The 24,940-nt window shown below is 34.2% G+C and overlaps 1 protein-coding gene and 1 long non-coding RNA gene across 7 annotated transcripts in view; one reads left to right on the forward strand and one right to left on the reverse strand.

The window, feature by feature from the left end:
• The window catches only part of SPOPL (speckle type BTB/POZ protein like), a 61,398-nt gene extending 47,462 nt beyond the window's left edge, over positions 1 to 13,936 (forward strand). For 4 of the 6 annotated variants that reach the window (XM_032479373.1, XM_032479377.1, XM_032479378.1 and 1 more), the window contains 6 exons: positions 1,273 to 1,450; positions 1,538 to 1,593; positions 3,018 to 3,140; positions 6,025 to 6,167; positions 6,257 to 6,310; positions 9,719 to 9,863. In XM_032479373.1, the coding sequence (XP_032335264.1) occupies positions 1,273 to 1,450; positions 1,538 to 1,593; positions 3,018 to 3,140; positions 6,025 to 6,167; positions 6,257 to 6,310; positions 9,719 to 9,863 (699 nt within the window). Of the gene's footprint in view, positions 1 to 1,272; positions 1,451 to 1,537; positions 1,594 to 3,017; positions 3,141 to 6,024; positions 6,168 to 6,256; positions 6,311 to 9,718 lie in introns of all 6 variants that reach the window. The other 2 variants (XM_032479374.1, XM_032479375.1) reach the window with 2 other exon arrangements.
• LOC106730435 overlaps positions 9,750 to 24,940 on the reverse strand; it is a 56,847-nt gene continuing 41,656 nt past the window's right edge. The window contains exon 3 of the long non-coding RNA XR_004319819.1: positions 9,750 to 9,876. This is a non-coding gene — a long non-coding RNA (uncharacterized LOC106730435). The remainder of the gene's footprint in view (positions 9,877 to 24,940) is intronic.

Below are 24,940 nucleotides of genomic sequence, written 5' to 3' on the forward strand. Positions count from 1 at the left end.
AATTTTTCTTTAGAATTGTCCATCCATTCATATGAGATAGATGTTTTAATCTGGGTGAGTTAGAACTAATGAGATTTAATATTCTCCAAACATTCTGTTTTGGACTATTACTAAAACTTTCTTAGAATGTTACTAGTTTGGTCCAGTTTATCCATTTCTAATTTACAATTTCTACATAGCTTTCTGTATTTGTCCTTACTTATACCTACTTTTATTTAACAAGAGCCTTATGAAGTATGTTTTTAAATGAACACAAGCATCTATTGCTGCATAGCAAATGATCACAAAATAGCAGTTTAAAATAGTAGATAATATAGTACTTTTTGTGAAAAATGGTTTATTTACTCTGAAATATTTGCTTTATTAGTTGAGATAGTAGTTTCTTCAATTTATTAAATATAGTATGACATTTCTAATAAAAGTACATTCCTTTTCTTAAAATTGGTGTGCAGGACTTAGTCAATAGGATTTTAAGATTTTGTTCAGTGTATAGACATATTTAATTAGATAATTTAATCCATAACATATTGGACTATATAAAAGCAGTGTTGCGATCTTACCAACTTTATTATTTCATAGGTAAGTAAAAGTTCTGCAAATCAAACTAAATTATATTTCTATTGTTTTTACTGTTGATTTTTTAATAAAAGATTTCCATGAACACTAACAACTACATTGGTTTTGTGAGATTTCTTATACTTAAAAATTTAAATCAATATTACTAGATATTTAAGTCAATTTTATTAGAGTTGAAACATGTTGGGACAACACTTAAAATTGCCAAGTTGCATATTGTAGGCTGTAGTTTTAAAAAACATTTAAAAATACTCTAAGAAGTCGTAAGTGTGATGCTGTGTTTACTGTATGTATAATGAACTTTAAATGTTGATAGGTCTGTAGTGTGAGGAAATAAAAATTATTCTCCTTAGAGATATCTTCTCCTTGTTTGAATTTGGCATCACCATATGACTTTTTCTTGAGAAATATTTTTTCTAATTACTTTAATATCCAAGCATTCCAACAGAAAAATAAACCATTTATATAAAATGCCCCTTAAAAATCATCACGTTTGTTTTAACTTTTTTTTTCTATATTACTTTTCTCCTTTAAATTGTGTCCTTGAATTCAAATCCCAGGTATTAGCAGTTTTGATGAGGAGTACACTGAATTTTCCAAATGACTTTAATGATAAGAAATTTAAGTTTAGACTTAGTAGTTACTTATTGCTGTCAATTTATAAAAGTGTTTTTCTTGTTGTCCCTTTTTGATTAGGTGAGTGTGGTCCAAGATTCAGTAAATATATCAGGACATACTAATACAAATACTTTGAAGGTGCCTGAATGTCGACTAGCAGAAGATTTAGGTAATCTCTGGGAAAACACAAGATTTACAGATTGCAGTTTTTTCGTGAGAGGACAAGAATTTAAAGCTCATAAATCTGTACTTGCAGGTACTTTCCTACTTTTGGGTAATATATATATAGTATGTTTCTTTCATAAATTTGTTCATTAAATAATGATGCTTGATCTTGTTACAGCTCGATCCCCAGTTTTTAATGCAATGTTTGAACATGAAATGGAAGAAAGCAAAAAGGTACACATGGTTTAAAGAGCTAATATTTAACTTGTACAAATGTAGAATAGTGGAATGTATATTTTAGAAGTATCAGTGCATGTTCTTATTGTTATACTATGATTTTAGGAAGAAATAGATGGGGGGAAATATGTTATATAGTAGAAAAATAGATGTAGCTTAATGTGGCTAAATATTCCAAATAATAGCTCTTTGACAGCTTTCTAGTAGCAAAATAAATGCCTAGTTGTTATAAAAGGGTAGCTATCCCAAAGGACTATTCTGGTCCATTCTGGACTATTTGAGAGTTCTCCATTAAGATGTATAGTCCATCTTTTTAGACTTTATGAGTTGATTTTGGAACTTATTTTTTAGAACAAAAATAATTCCTACATTCTTTCTACCACTATAATAAGAGGATATTTATTAGATTTAATAAAGGACATAAATTATATCAGTATACATTAACTATAATCAAGATATTATCTATTTCGTTTTCCCAGATATTTCTCTTCCACCTGTCCCTCTTGAAGTGTAGTCAGATTAGAGACTAGAGGTTGATTTTTGCTGGTTGTACTACATGTAAAACTTTATTGCTCCAACTAGGCAACTTCTGAGTGTGTTTATGTGGCTCAGCTTTATACTCCCTGCAGAACTAGGGGCTGCAACAAAATAGCTGCTTTCTTTCCTTTGATTATTGGTCTGGGCAGGTAGTATGATCAGTCCTCTGATCAATGATGTCAAATATTATTGTCAGCAAAGGGTCAGAAAGTTTAGTATTGTTTAGTGTTGGATATTTATCCTTATTGACCTGAGGAGAAAAACCAGATACAAAGGTGCAGGAGTAAAAGAGCAACTAGTTGTCCTCTTAGACTTGAGTATGCTCAAGTGAAGAGGTGAGGTGCCAGTAGATAATATTATTACATGCCACTTTGCAGAGTTCAGAGGTAGTGGGCTCTGGTATGATCTCGGATATCTAACCCCCACCTTTGCTTAAACTGGGAATACAACCACTGGTTGGTTATAGGGTCTTAGGTATATTATGACCTATTTATTTTCAACAAAGGAATAATTAATAGCCATCTTCCTCTAAGATGGATGTCAGAAATTGAATACAGATGTATTTTGTTTGGCCTTACAGGGTTTTTTTTTTGGTTTGATTTTGGTTTGAACTCTTTTTAATTGAGAGATTGGGTTTTTTTCCCTACACTGGTAGTGCTTGATTGGGTGTACTTCTCTTGGACCTGCATGCTTTACTTTGTCTACTTAGCGTTCTTCAGATTTGCTTACTTATGTGAATTTTAAAATAGACTTTAATGTGTATTTGAGTTGTATCGTACTTGAGTGCAGATTTGGGGTTTTTAAATTACTGTCAAAGTTTTGCTTTGGTTCATTTGTGTATGTGTGTGTTCTTTAAATATAACTTTCTTTGTTTTCAATATCAGAATCGAGTGGAAATAAATGATGTAGATCCTGAGGTTTTTAAAGAAATGATGAGATTCATTTACACAGGGAAAGCACCAAACCTTGACAAGATGGCTGACAACTTGTTGGCAGCTGCAGACAAAGTAAGTAATTAGGTCTTAAAGAGCTGAAAAATGTCCTCAAGCTTCATGTATCTAGAAAGCTATCATCAAATGAAAATCTCCAATAACTTGAAATATTGAATTAATTTATACTATTTGTGGATGGCTCTTGAGAGTATTCTGAAATAACATAACAGTGGCATAATATGGAAATGGAATTTTTTTAAGTCAAGAAGAAATATCTTGAGCCAATTTAGAGTATATAGAAGAAATGGGAAATTAACTGTAAACTCAGTAGTTTTGAGTGTATCTTTACTGTTTTATGAGAACACACACATAATAGCATATAATTTATTACAATTTTTAGATAGTCTTAAGGTACAGTGCATGACTTTGTTTAAACAAAGGAAAAATATTGGGTATTTTGTCTAATTTAATTTTGTATTCATAGATTTATTTTTTAATCTTTATAATGTTCTTTTAGAATGGCGATTTCTTGAAGGTAGAGAAACAGTGCAGAAATATCAGGGAAATTTCACAGCCAGTAGTTCTTTATCCTGAAAGCACTTTGGGAGCTTTCTCCAGAAGTATTAATGTCTGTGCCACTTCTGTCCATGTATATATGTGTATATATATTGTGTGTGTGTGTGTGTGTGTGTGTATTTTTTTTTTTTTAGTGATAATTATACTTGTTTGCAGTATGTTACCATTGGAGGAAACTGGGACAAGTGTATACAGAATCTCTTCTTACAACTTAGTTGAATCTATAATTATCTCAGTACAAATTTCAATTTATAGCATCAAAAATATTAAATATGTAGGCATAAATCTCACAAAAGATGTTGAAGATTATGTACTGAAAAATACACTGCTAAGAGAAACAGGGAGACCTAAATAAAATGGAGAGAGAAATCTTGTTCATGGACTGGAAAGTCTTAACATTGTTAAAACTTTAGTTCTCCTTTGATTAGTAGAACCAACATGTCCCTACCAGAATTGTAGCATGTTTTTTTTGGGGTGGGGTGGGGGAAATGACAAGCTGATTTAAAAATTTACATGCAAGTGCAAGGAACTAGAGTAGTTTAGTAACTTTGAAAAAGAAGATCAAAGTGGAGAACTCATAAAGCTTCAGTATGTAAGACAGTGTTGTACTGGTGGCAAGATAGGTAAATCACTCATTGAAACAGTACAGAAATAGACTCACATATGAATATATAATTCTTAAAACTTTATCTTTGAAAATCTAATTTTTGGTAAAATGAAAAGACAGTTCAGTGGAGAAAGGATAGTCTGTTCAATAAATAGTGCTGGATGAGCTGGATACCCTTTGCCTGAAAAATGAACTATGAACTCACTGAAAAAAGAACTTCGTGAACTTTACATCATATACAAAAAGTAACAAAAAATGGATTATAAGCCTAAAAAAATCTAAAACTTATAAAAGAAAACATAGGAGAAAATCTTCATGATCTTATATTAGGTAAAGACTTCTTAGCTATGACACCAAAAACATATACATACAGGGAAAAATGATAAATTGGACTCCAGTGAAATTTTCTTCAGAAGACACAGAAGAATATCCACAGACTGGGAGAAGATCCTTGCAAAGCATGTATCTCATGAACTTTTATCCAGAATATATCTGGTCAAGGACTTCTGTATTCAGACTACATAAAGAACTCTCAGAACACAGTGAGAAGTTAACAGTATTATTTCTAAAAATAAAAATATTTGGACACTTTCTGAAATACTGTCAACCAAATATATCTAAAGATGCTCAACACCATTAGTTGTTAGAGTAGTATAGATTAAAACCACCATGAGATACTTCTATAAATATAATAGCTAAAATTACAAAGACCATACTACATATGGTCAAGGATATGAAAAAATTAGGACTCTCATACACTGCTGATGGTAACGTACACTAATACAACCACTTTGAAAGACCAGTTGGCAATTTTTTAATAAGTTTTATGCTTACCGTATTATCCAGTGAGTTTACTTTTAGGTTTTTACTCAAGAGAAAAGAGAACATATGCCTGTATAATGACTTGTATATAAATGTTTACAGCAGCTTTATTTGTAATGACTAAAAACTGGGCACACTCAGATGTTCATCAGGTGAAGGGATAAACAGATTATGGTATGTCTACATACAGTGGAATATCATTCAGCAATAAAAAGCATACAACTGTCGATACACAGAGAACGATCTGCATGAATCTCAAAATACACTGAGTGGAAGCCAGACAAAAACAAGTTTAAATTGTATGATTCTATTTATAGAAGACTCCAGAAAATACAAACTATAGCAGTGGAAAGCTTATCAGAGGTGTTGCCTGGGGTGGGGTGAAAAAGGATTACAAAGAGATAGAAGGAAGCTTTTGAGAATAATGAGTATGTTCACTGTCTTGATTTTAATGATTGTTATATGGCTGTATAAACTTTAAATGTGTGCAGTTTATTGCATGTCAATTATACCTCAATAAAGTTGCCAGAGATGTTCTGATAACATATATACTAGTAAGTTTTTAATGGCTACAAATATGGTTTGTTTAGCTTTATAATTTATTCTTCAGGATTAAATAGTGACAAAATGCAGTGTACTAGCTGGCGTTTAAAATAGTAGGAGAGAGAAATATACTCATTAAGAGTATTGAGTAGTAAGGGGTTTTTAAAGAATAAAACCCTGTTTTAAAAATACACTGTATCTTGCACTTACACAAATAGAAATTTAAGAAAAATTAGTCTTTTTCTTGAATGTATTAATTCATACTTTTTCTACTTAAAACAGTTTAAAGACTTTTAAAGTACCCTCAGCTCAAAGTGTAATATGCTTTAACTTCATTTTCTAAGTTACAAATACGTATTTAAAACTTGGTTGTTTGAGTAAATGTTTAATGCTGTGTTTCCTTACGGACAGTATGCACTGGAGCGGCTGAAGGTCATGTGTGAAGAAGCTTTGTGCAGTAACCTCTCAGTAGAAAATGTTGCTGATACCCTTGTCCTTGCAGATTTGCACAGTGCAGAACAGTTGAAAGCACAAGCCATAGACTTTATTAATAGGTAAGCTATGTTTGTATTTCAGTGGACATGACACCTTCAGCCATTTTTCACTGAACTTTTTCTTAAGTGTGTTTAAATCTTCAATGCAGGTGCAGTGTACTTCGACAGCTTGGGTGTAAAGATGGGAAAAACTGGAACAGCAAGTAAGATAACATCAGTTTCTGACTTAAAGTTGATCTGCATACATGAAATTAAATGTTTGCATAGCCTTTTGTTCATCTACAATAAGTATGAATCCAGATACTAGTTATATGAAGCAAACAGCCAGTTGTTTAAAAAATAATTTGACTACTTAGTGGATTCTTGAGGCTATGCTCCCTTGTAGATCAGCTTCTAACGTGAACTGGGATGGATGCTGTAATTCTTAAGCACATATGTTCACGTAGTATACAGCTGAGTCCAGGTATTTCAGTGACTACTAGAAACCCTCTCCCTGCCTCTTCAGAAGCATTTCTAGAAATGTGGGAAATGTTTATTTTATCCTGTGAGGAATGTACCCTCCAGATTGGCCTGGAAAGTCTTGACATTTGAATGCCAGCCCACTGCTTCTTAGGTTAGCCAAGCGCCCTGCATCACATGCTGTGTTAGTCTGACTGCCTGATAATCCAGAAAGGGTAGCAACTGGGGCGTTCTTTTCCCTGGTACAACTGTACGGGGCGGGGTAGTTGTGACCTCCTTCTAAGCCTGACTCTTCAGGATATGACGTAACTATTAGAACTTACCATTCCCTTTTTTCCTGTCTCATTTTTAGAGTGGCTTTTTTACTCTGCAAGTAATCAAAATCAAAAAGAGTCAATAGGTTGGGGAATTTGCATCTGCTTTTGATTAGTTTTTGCCTATAACCCTTAAATTCCATTTTCACAAATTATCAAAAAGTTGATATGACTGGAAAAAGACAGTGTTAGAGACAAGAAAACAAATGTTTGATTTAATGTCTGCTTGCTTTCATCTGTTTTGATAGATATGAAGTTGGTTAATTGAGTTCTTAACGGTTTATGAATTTTGTTTTCTGCAAGTAAAAATTAGTCACTACTTTTAAGATACTGGTTGTTCTACTTATTGGTCAGTGTGTGTGATAATACATTATCATCATGGTGTGTGAGCCCAGGAAAAGTCAACTGACAGTTGTGATTCTTTGAAGGTAGCCACTTGCAAGCTCTTGTTTTATTCTCTTAAGAAAATATTTTACATTGTATAACTTTTTCAGTGTCAAAAAATGTTTACTTAATCCCATGTAGAAGCTGTGTTGTACATAGGGACCTTCAATAGATATTTGTTGAATTAAATAAGTGAAATTGCCAGGTATATTAAGTATCTTTGTGATTCTAAACAACTAGTTGAAATTATAAACATAATGACACACTGGTAATTCGATGTCAGGCAAATTAAAAAAAAAATTCTTTTGTTATTAGCTGTTTAGTTCAGCAGACATTACTTAAGCGTCTGTTGTGTCTCAGGCACCATGCTAGGGTTCTGCATATAAAAACAATTATGAGGAAAAAATCCTTGTTATTGAGACATTTATCTAATGAAAGAAACACATACATGAATATATCATTTCATTATACTTTGGTAAGTAATGTGCTAAAGGTATGTGCAGGACACTTGACTAAAGCTGGAAGTTTAGGGAAGAAGATGACTGAGCTGAGCTGTTTTCTTTATGGGGGTATATATATTTTTACTGAGACTGAACTGAGTCTTAAAACATGACTAGGAATTAGCAGAACTAAGAAGGAAATAGCAGGCACTGCAGACAGAAAGCGCAGCTTGAATCAAAGTACAGAAGCGTGAAGCAGTAGTTGGTCATTCATTTAACAGATACTTATGTTTATTGCCCAGTAGACCCCCAAGGCACTGTGCTCAGCACCAGAAGTATAATGGCAAACATGACAGGTATCTTGCTTGCCTTCGTGGAGTCTGTGGTTTAGCAGGAGATACATAGGTAATAGGTAATGTAGAGCATACTCATCTGAGCATATAGCAAAAAGACCTAACCTTTCCAGGGGTCAGAGAAAGCCCTTTTGAAGAATTGTTGTATAAATAAAAGACCTAAAGTATTAATAGGAGTTACCCTGGTGAAGAAAAGGGAAGAGGTGGGAAAGTGTATATATCCCAGAAAAAGACAATTGTGTGTGCTGAGTTTTGGTGACAAGAAAACATTGTGGGGGGCGGGGGAGGTGTGAGAAGCTGGAGAAAGAAGGCAAAGATAAGATGATGGAAGGCCATCTAAATAAACATTAGGGCTTTTAGACAAGAGTAATGGGCATCTAGTGAAAGGTTTTAACCTAGGGTAGGACGTGATCAGGTGTGTGTTTTTAGCAGTCTCTATGGAAGGTAGAGAGCAGATTGTGGGGAAGCTGAGGTGGTGATGGTAACTGGAGAGCAAGGTTATGTGTAGGTAGGCCAGTTGAAAAGTTATTGGAGTGGTTCAGGCATGAGATACGGGTAAAATTACACTTGATTGGTGACAGTGGGGCTAGGGAGAAATGAAAGGATATAATACTTTGAATGGACACTATAATTGGGTATTATTTGGGTGGTGGGTGGGTACAAAGAGAAGATAGGAGACAAGGAAGGGTAACTAGCTTTGCTGCTTGAGTAACTGTATTTACTCAGAGCATGTGGTATATAGGATATAATAAACAGTTCAATATCATACAAAATGCAAGAGCATGGAACTGGGAGGTGGAAAGCTAGAGTGAGGAACTAGGAAACTGTTTCTCTTTCTAAAGAACTTGTTTACTGGCAGTGGAGAACAATAGGAGAGGAGTGTTCATGTTACTAAGGCAGCATGGAAGCTGGTTTGAAAGGAGCCAAGATAGAGAAGATGACAAAGTAGGAGACTTGTAGTAAATCAGATGTGAGCTGATGTGGCCTTAACTGGAGATTTGGTATCTTGGAGAATAAAAACAGGGCTTTGATGACTGGAAAGGATGGCGTATAGAATGACTCCCAGGTTTTGACTTGAATCACTGGGTGGAAGTCTTAGCTGATTGGAAATGAGGAAGGAAGAATCTGGAGCTCAAGGAGAGGCATGTTGAGTTCCTATCTGATAATCCGAGGTTTGTTTGTTTCTCAGGGTTGGAAACAAACTTTGTGGGGAGGCTAGGATTTAGCAAATCAATATTTACCATCATTGAATATGATAGTTAAAATTGTGAAGAGTGGATGAGATGAGTAATGAATATTAAGGGAAAAGAGTAGTCGAGGACAAAACGTAGAACTCTAGGGAAAACCTGCATGTAAGATCCAGGAGAAAAGAGCTCTTGAAGGAGCAGGTACAGAAACGGTTAACAGTAGGAACAGAAATACAGAGGCAGGTGTCACACGCTTCAGGATAGCACTTCCTGAAAAAGTGAATCGTTTCAGTTGCAACAGAAAATACCAGTAAGATAAAGGTGATATTTAAAGGGTAAATTCAAATGGTTTGAATACATAGTCAGAGTGTTCCAAAACACTTTGAAATCTGTAAATTAAAAAAAATTTTTGACAGTTCAACAATGCATTTTGAAAATGACTCTATACTAAATATCTCACTTTGTATTTTTCAGCCAAGCAACAGACATAATGGAAACATCAGGGTGGAAGTCCATGATTCAGTCTCACCCTCACTTGGTAGCAGAGGCCTTCCGAGCACTAGCATCTGCACAGTGCCCACAGTTTGCTGTTCCACGGAAACGGCTAAAACAGTCTTGAAATCCTCCAGGAACTGTAGGAAAATGGAACTGACTTTTACTCCTCCAGGTCCAGAAGGATTCTAATACACAAACCATAAGCAAGAGTTGTTTCTGTTGTCTTGTCCACAGAACAGAAGCTGAAAAGCATACTGCTTGCATTTCAGGTGGATAAATTATGGTTTATTCTTCAGCTTTAAATTAGACTGATTATACTCTAATTCACTTCAAGGCCTTAAATTATCTTCAATGACTTCTCTTGTTCATATACTTTAATTTTTTTTTTATTGTGCCTTGTCATTGTGATCAAGGCTATGCAGGATTGCACTAGCTCCATAATGCAGTAATATTGATAACTGAAGATAATAAGTTTCAAAAAGGGATCTTCCATTAGTTTGAGAATGGCAAATGAATTTTGCAGGGTTTGTCCTATGCTATCTCAAAGTTTGAAACTAGGTTCTCTGTACAAGCACTTGTTTTGGAGATCACTGGAAATGTCTCCAGTCTAACTTCTGTTCATACAGGAGAACCTGCTTACCTTCAAGGTAAGTTACGGCAATACACTGCTTCAATTCTAATTTATTTTTCATTTCAGGGGGCAAATATGCAATGAATTGGCCCAGGCTTTTAGTAAAATTTGTGATGTTTGTATGTTAACCGTCCAGACAAACTAAGAGAAGCATAACAAACCTTTGCTTGTTTCTTTTTGAGTTTATCCAAGTTTACAGTGATTGAGAACTGATTGAGGTTAAGATTTCAATAAGAAGAAAGCATGTTTTGTGCTGAATTCTTTTTAATTTATAGTGAGCTACATTTATATGAAGAATTCTGTACATGTTAAAAGTCAGGATGACCAAATGTAAATTTAGTGAGTGGGCCAATTAAGATGATAAATATGCACTTTTAATGTATAACTTTTATATGCTGAATGGTACTTTTTTTTTTTTTTTTTTTGTATGATTGTGTCTTAACTTTTGAAAAATTTTTAAGACAGATGGAGGCAAACTGGGATGTTTGTGAAATAGGTAAGAAAGATATTCTCGATTATAGTTAAATTGGTTTGAATTTCAGATATTCATTATTGAATTTACTCCTGTTTTATCACACTTTGGAGAAGGCACCTGAACAGTAAGTGAATCCTGAACAGTCTGCTCTCCTTCTGAAAACAACAGACTGATACTATTTGCAGACTAAAAGGAGAGAACCCTTAGAAATATGTCAGGCTACACTCAAACCTTTTTTTTCTTCCCTAGCTTTCTCCTTTCTGTCTCAGTTACTGTACCAACATTGTGGATGATATTGAAATTCTGCATAATGTGAACAGGATAAATTATTTATAAATTGTTTTTCACAGGCCAGTTCTTTACTATAAATGAATTTTAGTTTTAAACACATACACATCTTCAGTTTTTGATAGCTCTGTTCACGACGGAGGTCTGTTCCGGTGCATTGTCCTGGAGAAGCAGGAGCAATCAGCGTCAACTCACTGCATCTGATTTCCTGTAACAGTGATATTTGACCACAAGGGGAAAAAGTGTGTCACTAGGGGGGAAAAAAAAAGGAAAACACATATACCTACGTATACCTATATATCTGCATCTATAACTTTATTCTCCAGTTAAAATTTGTATAATTTGTTTCATTTTTGAATTTAGGACGAAAGGAAAAAAATGAAGTCTGAAGTTTTAAAATAGATTTTATTTTTGTTGTCTGTTAGGTATTTACCGAAGCAATCCTAATATACCAAGAGTGATCCATATTTACATTGAACTAACACTGTCAGATAATCATTGGTTTTAACAGCACACTAGAGTTTGAAAAGACCATTATTTTCAGATATTTTTTCTGTGTATAGTTTGAGTCTTTGTTGTGTTAACTTAAATTTGAAATTGGAAGACTTCCTTAGGTTAGAAAATTCTTATATACGAATGGACTCCATCCGATGTAAGAGTTTCATAGGGAACAGAAATTCACTTCTGTAACTTCACTGTAAGATTGAGCCCATTAAATTTACAATGTACAATTACACACACACACACACATACACGCTGTAAGAATTTAAGATTTTTGCCTGGGTCTTACAAGAAAACAAATTCCTTCCTCAGGCTATAAAATTTTGTTGTCAAATATGAAAATATATCAAAGGCACACAGGCACATTGTGAATTAATTCACTGCTTTGAAACTACATTTCTAACCATAGTGACTTAAGTAATAACATGTATAATGAACATTTCAGCTTACCCTTTCTTACTTACTATAGTGTGTATTGCAAATCTGAAGGGTTTTATTATAAAGATTTTTTTTTTTAGTTTGGTAGCACATTTTGTACCAAAAATGTCAAACACTGTGTTGTAAGAATATCCACATTTGTAGAAATGTCCACTTTTCAGATAATATAATGCCTACCATTATACTAACAGAATCATAGGGTAGTTGATTTATTTTTTTTATTTATTATGTATATTTTTGGTATTGTGGGTTAAGGCAGTGATAAAAAACTATTAATATATTTTTGATGTGAGTGCTCTAATAGGCTTTTTTCTTTCATTTTTAAACTACACACATTGTTTTCAGTAGGCACAGATTTTGTCCAGAGCAGTGTTGCCTTTTGAACGGTAGGTTTGCTCCTGTTTCCCTTTTGTCACCTAAACAGAGCTTTTTCTTAGAAAAGTAGTAACTGGTTTTAAATATTACATATTATAAAAGTAACCATTGGAGAACTGTTCTTTAGATTGATATATAGAAACACTGTATTTGTGCCTTTTTCATGTTTTAATTGTAATGTGTATCGGTATTTGGAGCACAAATATGAAGGTGCCATAACACTATGGCCTGCCATTGTTACCTCCTTGAATACTCATGTGTCATTGTCTTGAAATAGTAATTGGAGCTCCTTGCATGTATTCCGTGGTCGTTGGGTGTGTGTGTGTGTGTGTGTGTGTGTGTGTGGTGTGTACACGTGTATTCGCTTGGATTTGTGTGTGGTATGTTTGAGTGAATTTCTGAAAATAGGACTCAGTTAAATGTTGAAAGTTTAGATTAGTTGAAATATATGCCATTTAAATGTGCTTTATTTGGGGGGACAATTGAGAGGAAATCATAATTCTCAAACATACGACCAACTTATAGCATGATAAAATGTGAAACAGTGCCTTTTTAGGACATCAATTTTTAAACTGAGTTTTAAAATATTAACAAAGATCTCTTAAAAAGGTGTCATGAACATTATTGGTTTATTTTTAAGCCAGATCTAAGTTAGATCTTAAGTTGCCAAAAGTGTAATTGCTGTTTTATTTGCCCATTTAACTTTTGTGCATAAATTTAAATCCTGAGCAGAATTCTTTATAAAATTGTGGCTCATTGATGCTATCCAGTGTTAATAAAATAGCACACTAGGGCTTTGGTAAATTGTTTTGTTAAAATCCAGCTCAACAGGCTTTTCTCAAAGCCGAGTCTACTTGAAGAAGTGACTTGTCCTGAGTTATTATTCTCTTTGATGGATAAAATGAAAATACTCAGTGTATTCCCACAAAACAAGGTCGGGGGTGGCTTTAGTGTTTTCAGATTATAAAAACAGCACTTTCAGCACACATAAGAGTATTTTGCAAACCTCTTTATACAGATTATGAGCTCTGCTTTATTTAGGTGTTCAATGGAATGATGTAACTTTAGGTCCAGTTGAACGACTATTGAGTGCCTACCATGCAAGACTTCCTCTTCACTAGGAATGAAATCACCACACCGTGTCTTCTGTTTGCATTATGTGGACTTTATATTTAAATCTTTTTTCTGTTGTTAGAGTTTATCATTGTATACTGTAACCCAGTTAATTTTGCATTCAATATTTTTAGAATGAAGGTAAAACTTGAGTCCCATTTTTGAAAATAAAATTCTGCTGAGATTATTTAAAAATTAGTTCTGGGGGAAATTGATTTTCAAGATTCAAATGTATAAAGAACTTATATTGAACTTTTCAGCCTCATTTTTAATCAGCTGTTAATGATGAGATACTTTTTGTATCTTGTTGCTGAAAAATATTTTTTGCATTTCAGCACGTTGACTTAAAATAAAGTTGTTACTACTTATTCAGAATTAATTGGTTTATTTTGTGTTTATTTGAAAAGTATGAATAATTATTTTTCAGATTACTGTGATGCTTCACAAAAAGAGCCATGTATTTGGTATGGTAACTTAGAATTGTGCATAGTAGTTGCCTTTTCTACATAGAGAGACTGGTGTTTTTTTGGAACCTACTGAAGACATTCCTCAACTCTGAAATTACATTATGTACATTAACATATGCATACCATCAGTATTGAATGATGTATGCTGATGTTATGTAATTTAATGTAGCACTTGAATAAAGATCACCCTTCCTTGGTCCTCCTACCTCCTCTTAATTTTAATTGAATATTTGCGGCAATCAAAAAGAGCAAATTTGGGCCAGTGTATTCCTAGACCAGCTTAGTAACAGTCACATAATTAATTAGTGCTTTAAAATACTGACCAAAGTAACAGAAACGCACAGTAAAAAAAAACAAACAAAAAACCCTTCCATTTACCCGACACACCCATACACATACACACTGAACTACCCTTGAAAGAATAAAAGGGTTGAAACAAAGTATTACCTATACAATTACAGTAAATAGGACAAGTGGTCACATTCTAAGCTTTAAATGAACTATATATAACCTTTTCCCTTCTACTCTGCAGCAGCTGGCACCCTTAATACTTAGAACACTCGGTTGTTTTGTTTCCTCCGTTTTATCACCTCAGAATCATTTATTTCTAAGAGAAGGCCAAGACTGGCATTTGCTTTGATCACTATTTTTAAATAGAAGAGATTGGTACAAGTCTTCCACACAATATATTTTTTGTTACCTTCTTATTTTTTTGTACCAGGGAGGTTTGTATGCATCTGCAGAAAAGTCTGTCATTCCTGCTCTCACTGCTTCTTTTCCACCTCTCTTGCCCTCCACCCTTAATCCCTTTGTGAAGGATTCACGTGTAGTCCTGGTCCAGTCTGTGACATCAGAGCCAGACATTTCCTATGGTATCTAATCTTACCCTTTTGTCCAAATTCAGACTAGGCCTGATAAGTACAAAGAAAGAAAAATTGTGGGATTTAGGAATAACAATTGCAGTGTGCATGTGCACGCACACACACACAGACACAGGCAGACAGTGTCCTGAGGACTCATGTTACTGCCACAGTGGAACGTTTTTGGAATGTATACTTTATAAAGTGCCAAAAAAAAAAAAAAAATGTACAGGCAGGTCATTATGAACATTGGGCAAAAATGAAAGTGGCATGCAACTGAAACTACTGTAAGATTAGATGAATTAAATTTCATCAGAAATGATAAAGCAGAAATTTGAATGTAGAAGACAGGGTTCACAAATAGTCCCAGATCACAGGGATAGGGATAATGAGATGAAAATAAAGATGATTCAGTTTAAGTTTTATCGACAGTTAATTTAATGGAGTACTAGGCACTGTGCTGGACTGGTTTATAGTGATAAATAAATTATAAATGGTGCATGTCTTCATGAAGTCTGTTCTTGAAGAAGGCACTATAATACAATACAATGTGTGAGTTGTGACAGGAGTACAAGAGAGAAACCTAAGCTGGGATGGGGACAGTGATCTCAGATAGCCTTTCTGAGGAAGTGATGTCAACTTTAAATTGAGTGGGAGGTGGGCAGCTTGGTGATGTTATCATCCAACCAATTGTGTGTAGTCTCTGATGCTGACCAAGATTTGTATGGAACATTTTTTAAAAATAATTAAGGAGCTCTAATCATCTACTGGTAGAATTTAAAATAGACTATGTATCCTCCAAAGCACAAGCAAAATATTGTATGTGTGTGGCAAAGTCGGGGAAGAGAACCAACTAAGATACCAAAAAGGGAGAAGACAAAGATAACATTACAAAGATCTAGCAGAAGTAGTGTGACTAATGGAATAGGTTAAATGTACCAACTATCAGAAGAACTTACTCAGTAATGATCTCAGTCGTGGGTGTGTAACACATGCCCGTTCTGATAGAATTTAATCAAGTCAGTAACAAAATATAAGCCTTGTGAAAGAGGAATAGAGGGTACTTGGGTAGCACATCTGAACAGTATGTTACTGCCAGCCAGGCACAGAAGAGAAAGTTTCTCTAAGTGTGGAGGCTCAAGGGTCAGAGGAGACGGCGACTTTACTGAAATTCAGCAGAGCTAAAAAGTAGCGCTTTTTGTTGATGTGTGCTGCCTCTGTGCGCATGTCTTTCTTTGATGGGGGTAGGAGTGAAACCAAGTGAGAGAACTCTTGAGTCCGTAGGTAGGTAGGACTAATGCAGGAAAGCCCTTTTTTAAGCTCTAAATTGCTCAAACTGACAATCAAGGAAAAAATGTAAACAATTATACAATAAATTACCTGACAAAAGGCTAGGAACTAAGTTGGCTTTACACGGGAATTACTTCAAACTTCCCAGAAACTGATAATTTCCATGATACATGCATTGAAGTAAACAGTGAAAAATAAATTTAAACAGTACTGTTAACTAAACTAGTATAAAGCACATAATCTTAGAAAATTACAAAAAATAAATGAAATATATGTAAGACACTAATCCATTGTCCTAAAGGTAGTAGTAGCTTGCTACATGCTGTTTCTCCGTCCTTTCCCCACTTTCCTAAGAGAATACTCAAAAGTGAGGCTTACAGACCCACCTCTATTATAAATATGAATGATAGAATCCTAAATTAAATCCTAATAGCTAGAATGCAGTAATAAAAAGAAAAACCAAGCACCCAAGGCTAACCTAGGACTCAGAGGATAGTTCAGTATTATGATACCAGTTTTGTAACACATCAAAAGGTAAACTAAAAGCCATGATCGTCAAGTTGAATTCTAGAAAATTCCACATTTTGCACAAGATATCCTTACCAACCATCTATAGGATGTAATTCTGCAACTCACTGACACTTACCATTCTCACACCATTAGCCAAAAACATAATGACAACACACTAGTCATTCCCCAGAATCAGGACCAAAACAAGTAGTTTGACAATATGCTTATTAAATTATTCAAGATATTTTAATCAATGAAATATATATGAAACAAATAAGTATGGGAAAGGAGGCCTATATTTGAAAGATACAATAATGTTTTCCTCAAAGACCCAAATTCAATTTAAAAATTAATGCTAGTTTAGTAAAATGGCTAGGAAAATCTAGAGATAATCTGCAAGATAATATTTACTGGCAGAAACCATTTATGAGGAATACAATTTCAATTACAGGAAATGAACAGAAAATATAATGGAAAGGCCTAGGAATGATCTTTGATTGAGATGTAAAAGCACTACAAAGGGGGAAATTATCCTACAAAATTATACTAAAAGACAGGAAAAAAATGAATTGTAGGGGAAGAAAACAAGAGAAACCATACTGTTGTATAGTCATATTTAATAAACGTATACTTGAGGGAAATACAGGAACACAATATAAGTATTTTTCTTTGGATTATGTGCTGGGACACATTTGTTCCAATGAACTGCATTTTCTAAAATTTCCATAAAACCAAAATATGTGTTTACATTATTAATGAGAAAAAAGATTAAACATTCGAAAAATGTACATTCTGGGAAAGTCAATAAATTGATTTTACTTAAGCTATCCAGAGTAGTAAAGGTAGACTAATCTACCCAGCTTGGGGAAGATAATATGAAAGGTCAGGCATGCTGATCTGCTAGTTTGTACTTAACTCTTAGGCCATCATTACTGATGAGATTGTTTATAATCATTTGGAAATGAAGTGGCAAGTGACTGCTAGGATAATATACATTCTTATTTTTTTAAAAGATACATTTTCCTTAAAATTAGGGTTTTAAAATTTTTTTCCTTAAAATGATTGATAATTAAATGCTGTTTTGTGTGTGTGTGTTGTTTTATGAGAATTGGCAACACTCAAACTTAGAATCTAGCACACTGAGTCTTGATATGAGCCTTTCCTCTTGGGCTTTAAGGTTTTAGGCTGAATGGAGGAGTGTTTCCTTTAATTATAATTATACAAGCGGGCCCTTATTCCATACAAGATGCAGTGATGGTTAAAAAAAAAAAATACAAAGATTCCTTACTCTCACCCATCTTGCTCACAAATTAATAGAGGAACAGCCATAGATCAGTAATGATCAACTGGTCTTGCTAGATGTGTATCAAAACCAAACTTCTGACTTAGTTGATTTTCCCTGTTGTTAGTCCATTTCCTATTTCACTGATGCCCCCACTTAAGCTTTATTCATTATTCGTTTCTTAGCTTAAGGTGAAAGCTTATTCATTTTTACATATTTCTTTTCTAATAATCATGTAAAGCTATTGATTTTTCTCTAAGCACTACCCACAATTAATTACATCCCACAATTTTTTGTATGTCGTATGTTCATTATGACCAGTTTGAAATATTTTCTAATAGCCCTTGTGATTTATTCTTTGGCCCATGGGTTTACTTCCTATATTGGGGAGGATTTTTCGAGGTATCATATGTTTACTGATTTCTAATTTAAATCTATGGTAGTCAGAAAATATACCCTGTATAATTTCAGTCAGTTGGTATTTATTGACACGTGTTTTATGGCATAGAATATGGTCTATCTTGATGAAAGTTCTATATGCATTTGAAAAAAATATTTTCTGCAACTGTTGAGTACTGAGTGCTATAAATGACAATTAGGTCAAGCTGACTATAGTGCTGCTAAAATCTGTATGTTCACTAATTTTTATCTACTTTTTTCTAGTAGTTACTGAACAATGAGTATGAAAATCTCCAACTTTATCAGTGAATTGGTCTGCCTCCCTTTTCTGTTAATTTTTTTGTGTATTTTGAAATTGATTTTAAGAGCAATATTTAGAGTTATGTATTTTTAAAACATGTTTTATTGAAGTATACTCAGTTCACAGTGTGTTAATTTCTGGTGTACAGCATACTGATTCATTTATACACATAATCCTTTTCATATACCTTTTCACTATCGGTTATTATTCATTACCAGTTGAATAATCAAGTGGGGTTCATCCCAGGGACCCAAGGGTGGTTTAACATATGCAAATCAATGTAATACACCACATCAACAAGAGAAAGGACAAAAAGCACATGATCATCTCAACAGATGCAGAAAAAGCATTTGATAAAATTGAACACCCCAAGTGGGTATAGAGGGAACGTATCTCAACATCATAAAAGCTATATATGACAAACCTACAGCCAGCATAGTACTCAACAGTGAAAACCTCAAAAGCTTCCCACTAAAATCTGGGACAAGATAAGGCTGCTCACTATCACCACTCCTATTCAAAATAGTCTTGGAGGTCCTAGCCACAGCAATCAGGCAAGATAGAGAAATAAAAGGGATCCAAATTGGAAAAGAGGTAGAAGTGTCACTATATGCAGATGAACATGATACTATTATAGAAAACCCTAAAAGGTCCACACAGAAACTACTAGAACTAATCGAAGAATTCAGCAAGGTAGCAGGTTACAAGATTAACGTTCAAAAATCAGTTGCATTTCTTTACACTAACGATGAATCAACAGAAAAAGAAAGTAAAGAAACAATCCCCCTTAAAATAGCACCCAAAGTAATAAAATACCTAGGAATAAATCTAACCAAGGAGGTGAAGGACTTAATACACGGAAAACTATAAACCATTAATGAATTTAGTCAAATACTTTTTCAATTTACTGAGATGATTACATATCTTTATCTTTTATTCTTCTAATGGGGTGAATTACTTTAGGTAATTTAAAAATTTTAAACCAATCTTGATTGCTTGGAATAAATGCACACTGGCTGTGATATATTATTTTCCTATATTGCTAATTAAATTTGCTGGTATATGTTTAAGGAATTTTGTGTGTATGTTTATGAAGGGTATTGGTCTTTGTGTGTGTGTTATTTCATCTTTACTTGTAGTAGCTGTTATTAGGTTTTGTTATTACAATTATTCAGGCTAAATTATTCCAAAATGGGTTGAGCAATGTTCCCTTGTCCTCTATTTTCTGAAAGAGGTTGTGTAATATGGCATTATTGCCTTCTTAAATGTTTGAAAGAATTCACCAGTAAGCTAGACTAGAAATTTTCTCCATAGGGATTTTATTTTTTCTGCAATTTCTTTAATAATATAAGGCTATTCAGATTTTGAACTTCTTCTGATGTACATTTTGGTTAGCTGTGTTTTTCACTTGTGACTGTTTTATATATGTTGTCAAACTTAATTGGCATGAAGTTGCTCATTATAAGCTCCCTTTTTTGTCCATTTAATGTTTGTAGAATCTTTAGTGATACCACCTTTTTCATTCCTAATGTTGGTGTTTTGTTTCCTTTATTTTCTTGACTGGTCTTGGTAGGAGTGTATCAGCTTTAATTAATCTTTTTAAATGTCAAATTTTTTTTTTTAATTCTCCTGAATTTTTTAAATTGTTACTTCCTATTCTATTAATTTCTAGCTGGTCTAACTTTCTTCATTTTAGTTACTCTGAGTTACATTTTCTCATATTTTTCTTTTCTTTTTATGTATTTTTTATTGAAGTATAGTTGATTTGTAGTATTATATTAGTTCCAGGTGTACATGATTCCATGTTTTTATAGATTATACTCCACTTAAAGTTTTTACAAAATAATGGCTATGTTCCCCTATGCTGTACAATATACCCGTTCTGCTTAGTTATTTTATACATAGTAGTTTATGTCTCTTAATCCCATACCCCTGCCCCTCACCTTTTCTAGTTTTTTAAGGTAGAATCTTAGACTATGGATTTTACACCTTTATTCTTTCCTGTCATAAGCATTTAAAGCCATGACTTTTCTTCTAAAAATATCTTGAAACTGCATCTTAAAAATTGCTTTTTGTTGTGTTTCATTATTGTTCCATTTGACCATTTTCTAATTTCTCTGATTTTTCTCCTTTAACCAATGAGTTATTTAGAAGTGTTTTATCTTGATTTCCAAATAGGAATTTTCCTAGATATCTTATTTTTAAATGTTAATTCTGTTGTGGCCAGAGGCTGTACTCTGGCCATTGATACTTAACAATACTCTTGTTACTACTCAGCATGTAATCTATCTTGATAAATGTTTTACCTGCATGGGAAGAATATGTATTCTTCACTTGAGTAGCAGCCTATAAATGTCTGTTAGGTCAAACTGGTTGAAAATCTATTTAAATCTTCAATACCTTTACTAATTTTTGTATTCTTTTTAAAATCGGTAGATAAATATCCTGGAAGAGGAATGGCCATCTCACTTCCACCAAATGTAATTGTATGTTAGTTTATTTCTTCTGTTAGTCCTGTTGATGTTCTCTTCTTGTATTTGAAGTTTCTTTTTATTAGATACACACGTTTAGGATTTTTCTTTTTCTAATGACTTTATCTTTTTTATCATAATTAAAGTCCTCTTTATCTCTGGTAATACTCTTTGACTTGAAGTCTACTTCAGTAATGTTAATATAACTACACCAAGGTTTTAAATCTTGTATCCGCATGGTGCATGTATCTCCTCCCATCACTTTCATCCTATTCGTGTCTTTATAACTATTTTTTCTTGTGTGTGCGTGTGTGTTTGTATCTAAAGTGAATCTTTTGTAGGCAACATATAGTTGTGTCTTACTTTATTTATAGTCTAATAAATTCTGCCTTTTAATTGGTGTGCATCAACTATAAATACATTACATAAATTACATGATGTAATTAATGATATGTTTGAATTTATATCTTAGGTATTTCTTTTCAGCATTTGGCTTCCATTTTTGTTCCTCTGCTGTTCCTTTACTGTTCTTGTGTTTCTTAAAAAATATTTTTAACAATCTATTTTATTTCCTCTATTTACTTTTTAAGCTATATTTTTTGCATTTTTAGTTGTTGTTTTAGACTTGCAATATGTATCCTTAACTTATCATAGTCTACTTATAATTAGTGTTGCATCATTTCACATAAGCTTTAAAAAAGTACAAATACTTATCACCTCCGTCTCTTGTACCATTCTTATTTATTTCTGCATGTATTATAAGGCCTACGATATCATGTTACAGTTATTGCCCTAACCAGCCAGGATCTTTTAAAGAAATTAAAAGGAAAATTTAAAAAATTTTCCATTTACCTACTACATATTTACTATTTGAATGCTGTTTACCTATTCCTGCAGATCTGAGTTTCCATCTACTATTTTGTGCTTATTTAGAGAGCTCTGGAGAGAGTCTGTGAATAAGCTAATGATTGATAACTAGCAAACATACAAACAAAAACATTTCTAACTCCAGGGAACCACAAAAGTTCTACACAGAGGAAATGCAATCAGATCATAACTACGTGGCTCCACTGGGAAGAATGCTTTTATACCATAATAAACACCCATGACAGCAAGCTCGGAGTTTGGAAAGAGGGAAGAGCTGAGAGTTGGCAGAGTTCACCTCTGGGAAGCAGGAGTGGCAGTGAAGTAGGGCCTGTTCTTTCTCGTAACAGGTTTAGTTTTACCAGGTGACTTTTCATATTATGTACGTGTAATATTCTGATAACAAAAACAATTGCTAATAGGAATATCCCAGTGAGAGAAAACATGAATATAGAAGAGGCTACGGGACTGTGTAAGATTTCTGAATAACACATATTGGGATGATTTTCAGTAACATCAGTGGACTTAAATAGAAGAAAAGACAACTGCTCTGGTCTACTTAACAAGAGAGGAGGAAACTGGATTATAGCAGATGATGGTAGGTTTATGTGTTTGGTGATAGGAAATGAAAGGGTGTCCTGGTCCTACTTCTTTTTAAGAAGCTGGTATGATAGTAAAATGGAAGTAAGAAATGGCAACTGCTTTCCTTGAGGCCAGCATCGTCCTTTTTGATGAGGATGAGAAGATTTTGTTGATCATTGAAAAAATGCCCATTAATTTTTTTGGGGGGGTGGGTTTGTGGTCATGTTTATCCTTATAGCCTGATACTTTACTTCTTAGTTTATTTTGTATGTATTTCCTTTAATAATTTTTCGTCCACTTGGTCTTGGGTTTACTCCCCTGAAAAGACCTTTGTAGTCCTTTCAAAAGGTGTTCCTTTTTCTACTCTATGAATATGCAAAATAAGCTTTATTTAATGAGTATCTGAAGGCTGTTAGCAACTGAAGAAAAATTATACATGTCCACATCATCTCTGTAATTTCTGAACTCTCCTTGTGCTTTGGAAAGTGTATTGTCAAGATGCTAAAGAAGCTTAAAATTGAATGATGGTATAACACATAGTGTCCTATGTGTAACTTTCTGTCTTAAAGAGCCAGATAGGTGTGCTCTGGGTCTTGGAAGGATTTAGCAAACCTGATAATAGTGACCAGACAGAGCTGCATAGACATCAAAAGGACACTCAATCTAAGCTGTTTGATTAGAACTTGGGTTCAGCCATCAGCTGTAGCTCCCTGCTCTCAGCACACACAGATTCAATTAAGCAACCAGGAGTTAGTATCCCTGCAATGGAACCTTCCACTGCTTACCAACTGCGTGTTCTTGGGCAAATTACTTACACTCTGAGTTTAGTGCTCCATTTTTTTTTAATGTTAATAACTTTGTTACCTAATAGGAATGTTGTGAGGGTCGAATGAGAGTGGATGTGAATGCAGCTCTCAAACTGGCATCCATACAGACATATACGTGGTTCAGGAGACGGCAGCTCTCATCACCACCATCAACTGGTCAATCAATAGCTAAACTACAGTTCTTCAAAATTGAAGGGAACTTGTTTTTTACAGAATCAAGAGTTTTCACCTTTCAAGGAGGCAAGTGGCCTTCAGTTTAAGGTTCTGATATGGGAAGTGTGAAGACAAAACAGCAAGGTGAGGCTAGTGTGGAAAATTAGGGAAGGGGTGAGACTGGAGTTGGAGACCAAAAGAAGAGTATGAGAGAGACTGCAGAACAAAGAGGATGAGGTCCCACCTGGGGCTGATGGCCGTTAGCACAGACCTAGGGGCAGTCCCAATATTTCCAAATTGTGCTAACGTGGCCCATGTGTGAACGTAGGTTTACCATAAAATGAACAAAGCTTCAGACTCAAAGCCCCTCACTTGCACAGATGAGCTCCTTCTAAGGCTCTGGGACAGACTGTGGTAATGTGATTACATATTCTTGGGTTTTCATAAAATTTGCAAAATAAGACGTTTTGAGTGCAATTGGTTAAAACTCTTGCCTCTTTTCATGTCAACTTTCTGACACACTTCTCCCCCTGTATTAGGGGGCAGGAGTGGCTCTAGACATTTGGAGGCTCCAACCAAGGAAAGGATGAGTTGGAATACATTTAGTTTGAGTTTTGAGGGATCTGTGTAGGTGAGTCACAAGATGCTCATGGACAGTTAATTACTACAAGCTGTTTTGGTGCAGGAATTACTTCCAGAAATAATCTTGCCCATGCCACCTAGGCCAACTTCCTGAAACAATAAAAAATAAAGAAAAGAAAAGAAAATATAGGGCCAGAGGTTGTAACATGATACAAGCATGTCCTACTGCACCTGGCATTGAGGTATATGAGTAGTAAAGGAGAAACAATATTTGAAACATATGGAGTCACATGGCCTGTGGAAAAGTCTTCCAATCCTCAGATGTGTGAATTTTCAAGAGGTGAATTCAGTTCTCGATAATACCTAGGAAAAACGGAAGCTGCATCGTGTGAGAATACAGTGCTCTTTAATGCACCACATACCAATCAATGCACAATCATTTGTTCTTTCTTGATGGAATTCGTGTAAAATTTACCAAATTTTCTATGCATGTAGGGCACAAAACCTACAGCAGTATTACAGATGTGGTAGAGTTGAATGTTAAGTCGTGTTTTATGCATCCCAACACACTGCATCTCATCACCAACAAGCTGTGAAGCCGAGCATTTTTTAAAAACGTATAGAGGGGAAGGGTACAGCTCAGTGGTAGAGCGTGTGTTTAGCACGCATGAGGTCCTGGGTTCAATCCCCAGTACCTCCATTAAATAAATAAATAAAACTAATTACCTCCCCCACCAAAAAAAATCAAAAATCAAAATAGTTGGACTAAAAAATTTTACAGGGAACTATATT

This window comes from Camelus ferus, chromosome 5 (genome assembly GCF_009834535.1).
Source record: "Camelus ferus isolate YT-003-E chromosome 5, BCGSAC_Cfer_1.0, whole genome shotgun sequence".
Taxonomy (NCBI): Eukaryota; Metazoa; Chordata; class Mammalia; order Artiodactyla; family Camelidae; genus Camelus; species Camelus ferus.